This window comes from Helicoverpa zea, chromosome 22 (assembly GCF_022581195.2).
Source record: "Helicoverpa zea isolate HzStark_Cry1AcR chromosome 22, ilHelZeax1.1, whole genome shotgun sequence".
NCBI classification, from domain to species: Eukaryota; Metazoa; Arthropoda; class Insecta; order Lepidoptera; family Noctuidae; genus Helicoverpa; species Helicoverpa zea.
The window spans coordinates 4,560,438-4,570,481 of NC_061473.1; the positions used below are offsets into that span (position 1 = coordinate 4,560,438).

General features: G+C 32.4%; 1 protein-coding gene across 2 annotated transcripts; it reads right to left on the reverse strand.

The window, feature by feature from the left end:
* Positions 1 to 948: 948 nt before the first annotated feature.
* Positions 949 to 9,661, reverse strand: LOC124641312 (longitudinals lacking protein-like). Of its 2 annotated transcripts, XM_047179370.1 has the most exons (6): positions 9,457 to 9,661; positions 9,166 to 9,278; positions 7,372 to 7,458; positions 6,133 to 6,279; positions 4,900 to 4,992; positions 949 to 1,971 (listed from the first exon to the last, which is right to left on the reverse strand). In XM_047179370.1, the coding sequence occupies exons 2-5, from the start codon at positions 9,259 to 9,261 to the stop codon at positions 4,936 to 4,938; spliced, it is 387 nt and encodes a 128-aa protein (XP_047035326.1). In that variant the 5' UTR covers positions 9,262 to 9,278; positions 9,457 to 9,661; the 3' UTR covers positions 949 to 1,971; positions 4,900 to 4,935. The 2 variants fall into 2 exon arrangements, with proteins under 2 accessions (XP_047035326.1, XP_047035325.1); XM_047179369.1 differs by having other exon boundaries at positions 949 to 4,992; positions 9,457 to 9,660.
* Between the last annotated feature and the right edge of the window lie 383 nt (positions 9,662 to 10,044).

The window sequence follows — 10,044 nt, forward strand, 5'->3', positions numbered from 1 at the left end:
ATCTAGTTGTTATCGATATTAATCGAACCTAAAAGATATCATAATTGAGGAATGAGTTGACATGTCTTGTTTTTCCCAACTAGGGGCTAAGTTCCTATACCGACAACAAACAGGGGCCCGATTCCCCTAAGTTAATAATGTCAAAATTTAATAGAAATCGAATCGCAATAGCAGTTTTAACCTTATCGGGCATTCTGCTACTAATATAAGACCAATCGTATTCCAACGACATTCGATTGGTTTGCGATTGGTCTGTTATTTTGGTGATTTTGGTCTATACGGTAGTTTGCTCTTCAATCATATTGCAATCGTAAATCATTTGCAGACAAAATGATTCATTATAGAATGACAGAAATTAATAAAAACATTAAAAAAAAAAATAGCGGAATGTCACATACGCTTCAATCGTAATCGAGTCGTGATTGGATCGCAGTCGAATGTGAATCATCTGTCGCTTAAGTAAAATTAGGAGAATCGGGCCCCAGGTCAGTTTATTTTTTTTACAAAATGTCGATGAAAAAGGTTCTACATTCGTTTCTAGCCATGTCCTGTCTTACTTTTAATTTTAGGTGCTAGCTATACCAAATACTACGGCGTTGCGTATTTATTTTGGCGATAAAACTATAAACTTATCATTCCTTTACTTGCAATTTATTTATTTAAATAAAGAGTTTATTTTTTTATTTATTTTTGTGGTGCTAATTATTATGTTTGACGATCGATAACCATTGTTGTGTATGTAATAAAATGTTTATACAAATGTGATTTTGTTTTATTTTACTTACATCTTCATTATTCTTTATGTGATATACTTACGTATTGTCAACTGTCCTCCGTCAGTCGCTTATGGTAATTTCTTAGATTTTTTTACAATTTACGTAATTTTTACGGAAGCAAACTACAAGTGTAAATATGGGGTTAAGATAAGTTAAAAAAAAACTCACAAAATATTTTAATTAATCTGTATTATCTAAAATTACAAATCTTTCATAATTTCAATCATTACAACTAGTTACCACGTGATTATTCAGCACATACCATTTACTTTGTCGTCTAAAAATATCAGATTTACATTTTTACAACATTCGCTAACGATTAATATTCAGGTTATCTTCAGGCAAGGTGGGGGGGGGGGGGGGTAGAAATAGTAACTATAGGCAGTATAGAAATTATTTCTGACTGAATATAATGGATACATTTATGCAGTCATTTTTTTTGCGGCAGTAGGTAATAAATAAAACTAATTTTAGAAGAGAAATATTACTGCTGTCGCACTTCAAAAACGATGGGTAAACCAAGTCAGTATTATAACCATAAAAAAATAACCGAACTTAAAAACTGTGCTGAATTCGTAATAAAAGAAACTTGACTTATACTAAGTATTGATACGGTTTTCATAGAAATATTGCCGATTTGTCGGCGTTCTCTATAATTATTTCTTTTTATAATGTTTATATGCTGGCATGCTGGCTTTATTTTTTATTACGGTCACATTGTATCAACAATATTTCTAAGAAAACCGCAAAAATAATAATTGCACCTATTTCATCTAAGAAACGTGAAAGAAATCCATATTAAGTTTGTTTACAATATAAAAAGAGTTTCTGAAAAACTTAATACGTTTATCGAAACATTATCAAATTTATAATCAAACGTTGCCTTTAACGTCAGTCAGCCATCTTTATTTTAATGTCAAATTGTTTTTTTTTGTCATAATTTACAGATATCAATCATTTTTTGTACTAGACAAACAATGGATTGCATTTACATTAAAAAAAAAATCATACATAATTTCCAATTTACTGAAATACATCACACATACATTATAAGTAGGGATCAATCATATTTATAAAAAAAAAAAAAATTGGAAAGTACTTTTACGAATGTATTATAAAAAAAATATTTAAAATGAGTCGCGTTATGTCAGGGTTAGGGAAGTCATATCGTGTAGACAATATTATGTCTACGACACTGAAAAAAAAAAAAAATCTTGTGAGAATTTTGAGACCATGTATTGAAAATTGCATGGTCAAATATTTTAATGGGCACAGAATTTATGTGCAGTTGACAGTTGAAAGTTTTCAAGGGAAAATGCCGTTGTTTGTAAGGACCGACAACATTTGTAAACTGTACCAAAAAGCGGTCAGAATATATATCTAATTTACTTGAACCCGACATAACAAACTCAGACAAGATCATAATTATGGTGTATTTTATACATGAAATCAACAAACACCTAAATATCTAGAAGCATTGTCGTTACACATACATATAGCAATACAGGGTGTCTATCAACTTCCAAACTTCTAACCACTCTGATGTTTGACCGACTTCAAAAAAGGTAGAGAGATTATCAATTCGTCGGAATCTTTTTGTTAATTGGATAAGTCGTTTTGTTACATAATTGTAGTCGGTTTTGGATAATCCTACTTCCTAATAATATTATGAACGCAAAATTGTGTATGCATAGATGTTTGTTTCTTTTGCAGTCAATAACTGGATAGATATTGAAGGCAGTACGAAGCCTATTTACCAGAATAACACATACTAATTTTGGGAATTAGTTCCCTTGAAAAACTTACAACTTGTCAAGGTAAGATTGATATTTCTGACACAGAAAACCTGTCCTATAAAATTTTACTGTTGTTTTTTAGCATGACGTCGACAGAACACCCTGTATTGCAGTCACTATTCAACTGTAAGGCAACCGTTGGTGGAGTGGATAGTCTAAGGCATTGGTACGGCCGCGTGGTCTCATTCTTGGTTCATGATCATCTAACGGGAAGCTATGGAAATGCGCTCAGGTTACAAAAGGTTTTAATTTTGTAGGTCGGAGATAGGCATAAAAATAATTACTAAGACACATACAGAATTAGACGACAGACGACCTTATAAGGGTCGCCGGACGACGCTGGATGCAGGTCGCTTCCAACAGGTGTCTGTGGAGATCTAAGGGGGAGTCCTATGTTCAGCAGTGGACGTCCTATGGCTGAGATGATGATGATACAGAATTATATGTGTATACGTAGGAAAAGGTATATAAAAGAAAGGATTGTTAGTTACATCAAAACTCAAAAACGGCTTAACCGATTTGACTTGTAGCTTATCCACGAGACGGACATGCGATACTTTTTATCCCCACCCGCGTATAGAAAATAGTTTCCTCGGATCGCGGGAGTAAGCTAGAAACCGTTAAAGCAGGTTTTTGAAAATTGGAACATAGTATTAGTTAGGCTAATTTGGTCATTAAGTTTATTGAAACGAATCGTTTTTATTTCTACCTTTGAGAGCACATTCCCATCCCCCGTTGGACGTTAAATGAAGGGTTGTGGTGTTATTATATACTAATTTACTTTGGTCGTTAGGTAACTCACGGAGCAAGGCAGGAGCGGAGCCAAGAATTATGTCGACACGGACGTACCAATGTGTGGGCACTATGTAGAGTGCAGTGGCAAGTCGTATTCAACCTTATTTCGTGGTACTTAAAGTATAAAATCGTGAAAATTAGTTCTACAAATTCGAGACTGATATATATATTTTTTTAAAGTAAGTATATTTTTATTTTGCGTGTTAAAAGTGCTTGTGAGCGAAAACGAAACACGATTTGCCAAAGCACTAATTTAAAGACATGATCTATGAAACACATTGTTGCGAACACTATTACCGGACTCTTTCATACTTATACCATAAACAAATAAAAAAAAAAAACACCCAAATCAGATGAGATCCTGGCCTCTGCCAGATTCAGTGTGATTAAAAAGCAATGCGTAACACATTCCTTTTTTAAAAGAGAAAAGGAGGTTGAATTGATTGTTATGACCAATGTTGTCAGCTGGGAAAAAAAAATGGTGGTACAAATTGTTGGTGTCGAATCTAAAACATTCGGTGACAATTACCAACGTTTGAACAACGCCCTTTTATTACTACTATGATAAACCTATCTTATATGAGTCAAGCGTTGTCTCAACGCTGGCTTATACCAGCCAAATGAGGCAATTTTGAGAATTTCGTCATTCAGAATTATTACTAAAATGGTATTTTCCTGATACTTTTTTTTGTGACAACACTGGCACTTGAAAATAAAGTAGTTATGGGATATTTTGTTATTCAAACTGAAATATATAGATGTTATTCATTCTGTCTCAAGATTTTTATATTCACATTCACATTGCTGTATAGAAATAGCAGTTTTATTTAAATTGAAGACAAAAAGGCACAGACTGATAACTGTTTAAGGCACATCTCTCAAACTTTGAATGAAAATACTTGAATTATAAACTTTTTGATGTAATTTTTAAGCGACAAAGGCAGAGATTTTTTAATTCTAGAGATACTGGCCAACAAGTCATAATATATTACACAGAAGAATTGATTTTCGCTTTTATATGAATTAAACTGTAATTGAGAACTGACTCAAACTTTCTGTGCTTTTCAGAGCACTTGTCAGTTTTGTCTGCAAATATTTCAATACAAAACAATGTGTATGTGAATAACCAACATAAAAGCCGTACTATGGAATGGAATTTAAGACACACCACAATTCCATAGAATTGATGTCTATTTTTAATGTGGAACAATAGGTATAGTTGGTACAATAAATCTTGAGGAATCTAAAAGTAAGATTGCACCAAAATCGCGCGTATAGTTTACAATTTCATGGACATTTTAGAAACATTGAAATGTTGCTAATGCAAGTAGATTAAAAGAAACATTTGTGTGGTACATACCGGTAGAATCTCGCTTCCAAATTAGCCATATGACTGTAGTAATTTTTTTTCAGAAACAGCTATTCACTAAACTTTAGATTCCCCATGATAGATTGGGCATGGTGTAAATTGTTGGTATTGAGACAGAATGCATACATCTATGGTGAGTAATGTTTCACGGTGTAGCTCATACATATGTTCACTATAGTCTTTGCACTGGCACTGACGGCTAGCCTTCTCTCTTGATGCTGGGCATCTGCGGTGGGGGCTCGGCTAGGCCCTTCACCTGGAACAAATAGTTTTAATTTAAATATAATTATGTTTTTATTTATTTACGGTGGATTTCACCATTTGACTTTACCGATAGCTAAACTATTTGCAGTTGTCAAATTGCTCATTTGAAAAATGGGTGGCAATTTCACGGCTGGTTATGGTTAGGATATCATTTCAAAATTGCAAATTACTCTTAATATAAATGATGATAACTCATGACACTAGAGTTATGTTATTGTAATTACAACTATGTAATATTATAAAGGCGAAAGTTTAAGATATAATAGATTTTAATGTTTAATAGACGGTTTGTAATCTGGTATATTTCTACTCTATGCAAAAAATATTCGATAAAGAATCATAAACAATACAAGAAGTGTTAAAAATGCTTAAGCATTCAACAGATCAAACTGGATATAAAAAATTCATCACAAGTGTATGAATGGTTAAGGAAACCATAAAAACAAATATCCAATAAAGTATAAGAAATCTCAACATTCTATCATCACATTAAAAAAAACTATGGAATATACCCACATTTAAGTATGTTGTTTCAAATCATGAATCACTACTATCATAACAAAAAATGTAATCATAAGTTTTTGCAGTGGTAACTTAAGAGGTACTTAAGGAAAGCTACAATCTAAAGATGTGCTCTATGGGAATTACCATAGAGGTATACAAATGCTTACAAGTTCATGGTCAAATGAAATTGTAGCAAATTACTCTTGGAAATACAAAGTATTTTTTTTAAATATAATTATTGTTAATATTTTGATTTGCATGTACGTGTATGACAATTTTATTGACTCTAGTCCAAAACTTCTAGTCTAGGATAATTAGCTAGAACTTGAAAAATTGCTGCTTCAGTCTTGTACACTAATTAATGCTTACAATCTGTTCAAGCTGGAAGAGTTTGGTTTCAATTCATGATTTTTGATTCAACAGCTAATAATACCGCATGTTATAAAAATTCTATCTAAGTGTTGTTTTGCTTACAAGGGAAGTAATTTTACATTACTTATATGGGTCTAATATCAAAATATCTTTAGTAACCCATCAGATACACAGAATATTGCATATGGCCATTAGACAATTCACTTAGGACCTCATCTCTGCTCAATCAAAAGAGTTCAAAAAGGTTTTAGTTTACCTTAAGCCTTGCGGCCGTCTTGAGGAATGCGGGCAGCTGTTCCTGAGACACGTTCACCTCGCCCGCGTACATGAACTCGAGGATAGCTTGCAGGTGCAGGTACGACACGTCCTTCAGGATTATTATAGGGTGCTTTGATGGATTTTCCTGTGAAATATATTCAAGAGATTTAAATTGGGAAGAATATTGTTAGACTGGCTTCTGCCAGAGGTTTAAGCCGGGTGTCATGGGAACTATTTTCAGTAACTGGATGGGAATAAAAAGCATCTTTAATCTATCTCTTGGTGCAAAGCTACTTCTCCACTAATTTTGAGCCATGAATGCATTTATACATTTTAGAAAAAGGCGCGCAGTACGTTAAATGGTTTATAGTGAGAAGTAAGGCTTATTAAAATGGATCCGAGGGATACAAAACTCGAAACACAAAAAATAAAATGTATGAACATAAATAACTTGTTTCATTGCAAAATTCTCATAGATCAGCCAATAATAACTAATAATAAATAAAATAGACATTACAGGAAATGACTGAGCACCGTGAACTCGTCACTGCAGCCCACATTCGGGTGTCATGTTCTAGCTAAGCCAAACATCCCGCGCAGCGCCTATGTTTAACATTCGCATCCGTAATACTCATGTTTTTTGTTATTGCATCACTTTGAAATTAAATATCTTCAATAATATAGAGAAGCGCGTACAATTTTACAGGGATTTAGTCCGTTAACTAAATTAACCATTTGGACAACCAGTGTCCCATTGGGTGGCACAGGTTACTGAATTGAGGAGGTCAGATAGACAGTTTCTTCTTGTATAGCACTGGTACTCAGTTGCAGTTAAAATTGTTGCCGAGCCAAACATAGTTGGGAACCAAACTAAAAATTCATGATCAAGGCAGATGAAAATATAGGCTGATTGGTCAGTTAATCATCTGCCTAGCCATTTCTTCACTTAGTAGGGGTCAGCTTAAAATCTAACAACTTGGAGCAACTGCTCCATGAGGTCCTCAATCCAGTGCTTTTTACTTTTAGGTAAGACTGGTTGTGTAGACATCCAAAGGCTTACATGATGATGATGAAATTATGTCAGAAACTACACAATATTGATAACATGCTTCATTAAAGTAGTGACTTGAAACGCAACATAGAAATAAGATTTTTAATTATTTTAAGTTTTAATACAGTAAAAGTAGGTAAAAAGATAAACATAGTAGTATGATACCGCTACCTTCGTTTAGCTCACCTCTAATAAGCTTTTGAAGTAGGGACTACATGCAGACAGGACCATTTTATGGGCCTTACACGTTTGGCCCTCACATGCTAGCGTCACCTGAAATATTTGGAGTTATATTAGTTTTTGTAAGAGTCAATATCTTGATAGACAGATAACTTTTATTTGAAGACTTTGTCAGACAACTTTTGTATTGAAAATATAACATACTTATTCCTCAGATAGAAGGTAACTGATGATTATTATTAAAAATAAACCAAAATATATTCCTTATACCTTATTACAAACTTCTACTTCCTAAAATAGTTTTGTCATTGAGAAGCTTTGGCAGTTTTTGATATCCAAACTAATATTATAAATGCGAAAGTAACTCTGTCTGTCTGTCTGTCTTTTCTTCACGCCTAAACTACTGAACCGATTTGTGTGAAATTTGGTACAGACATAGTTTGAAACTTGAGAAAGGACATAGGATAGTTTTTATTACAAAAAAAAATAAAAATAAAATTATTCCGGACATATAGCGCCATCTATTGGTCAAATCAAAAATCTGCTGGTAGTCACTATTCCACGCGAACGAAGTTGCGGGCAAAAGCTAGTTTTTTTATAAAATAAAAATAAATTGGTTACATACTAATTTTTAAAGTAATAGTTGTTTAAAATAAATAAAATTCATACAACTATGGGACACTTCCAAAATAGTATATCATTATTTTATAAAAACAATTGTATTCACCTTGTTGATTGAGAATACACAACTTTTACCTACATACAATTACAACCTTTGACTCCCAAAATTATCTAATCAAAGGTCAAATTGAAGTGAATTATTTAAATAGTTCTTGTTATGATGAAACAATGAATGTTTGAAGTATTACAGAAGTGAATACAACGTGCTTTGTTGTTGTTTGCGTGTCTATGTTGTTATAGTAATGCAATAACAATTACTAACACTTATAAACAATATTGTTATGTACTGAGGCATGAAAGATTTAGGTCCTAAGAAAACTATTTCACGTAGCTGGATAAAATATACACTACTAGTGGATTTCATTAAGTTTAACGCACATCCTATGGGAACTATACACCGTATCAGGATAAAATATAGCCTATGTTACTCGAGAAGAGTGTAGCTATCCAACAGTGAAAGAAATTTTTTATTGGCTCAATAGTTTCGGAGCCTTTAGGGTAAAAACAAACACATGTTTTCTGTTTATCATATTAGTATAGGTGGTATTTTCAAATAATGTAGCTTTCTATAGATACAAGAATTTTGAAAATTTATTCGCTTCATTTGGTTTGCAAACCTTATAAACTACTCTTTTAGGCTAGATGTAGGTCTGTACAATTAATTTTATTTTATATGGCTTGATTTGATTTTAGAAAACTTCAAGACTACTATTTGTAATAATAAATTACAATGCAGGCATCTTCCAGGCCAAATTATGTGTTTTATTTTTGAAACTTTAATTAGTTAAAAATAAAGCTTATCTGTAATATGGTCCATGAAATATCAAGGATACCCACTGACCAGTAATTAACTGTAGTTTTATTTTGAAATGCAGGTTTGCATTATTAAATTATACAAACTTGACAATATAATACCTACTTTCTAACATATTTTCTAAGCAGATATTTTTTGGAAATATTTTAATACTTTGATAAACTATTACTATTGTAGATAAGTTACCGTAACTTGGTAAGCACCCGAAAATATTTTCGGATGAGATCACAGGATGCAATTCTAAAACTGTATAGGTTATATCCGTTTGTTTGTACACAAATATAACAATATTTCGCCGTACTCACGTCTGTGAAGCTTTTCTCATCCCTCAAATGCCTAAAAGATGTCACCATATTTGTCTGGAAGTCATTCCATTTGAGGAAGAATTGTTGATCACCCATTTCCGAATTTTATTTAACTGAAAAACACAATAAACAATTCAAAATAATACCAAACTCAACACTTTTTTGTTTAATCACGAAATTTTGGATGCAAGCACGTTTCTAATCACATTTTCTAGATAAAACCTTCATAATTAAATAGTGCACTTTATATCGTTTACCTACGTCACTAGTTGCAATAGAAATGATGCTTACCTACGATCACTTGGTTACACTAATTATTTTCAAATTTGGCCCCTGCAGACCAACTTAGATTGTTGTACAAGGGCACCGCGTATTATTTCGAAACTATCACAAAAAGTTAAGCAATTGAATCTCAAAATAAAGACGCTGTCTCGCATAAATTAGCGACTTCTTTCTATTTCTTAAAAATTCCTTCATTCACCTAATTGGGTTGCCAGAACGAAAGTTTTAATTTGCCTGCATCGTGATGAAAAAAGTTGGTAACGTATTTTTATAAACCTTATTGATTGTGTTTGAATTATTAATTAATTATTGCTGATATTGACAATTTTAAATATGTTTAGTAAATAAATTACCAACAATTAGGAACCTTGTCTGTCTCTGATTTCATTCAATAAAATTTTAAGTATGAATGAAATTATTTTTTATTGCATTTATTATTGTTTAGTTTAGCTTTATCTCTCTTCATGGCACTAAATATTCTGACGTCAATTTACAGTGCTAAATAGAAGGTGGCAATGAGCAATGTGTTCCTTTCAGAGCATTATAATGTATGTGAATTGATTATAAATAATACTTTCAGTAAAACATGCAAGAAAA

Bases quoted from the DNA above. Each gene is read 5' to 3' on its own strand.
- LOC124641312 (XM_047179370.1), bottom strand. From the start codon at position 9,261: ATGGGTGATCAACAATTCTTCCTCAAATGGAATGACTTCCAGACAAAT. The intron at 7,459-9,165 runs GTGAGTACGGCG...CAAATATTTCAG, and splicing joins ATGAGAAAAGCTTCACAGAC to GTGACGCTAGCATGTGAGGG. The intron at 4,993-6,132 runs GTAAACTAAAAC...TATTTGTTCCAG, and splicing joins AGACGGCCGCAAGGCTTAAG to GTGAAGGGCCTAGCCGAGCC.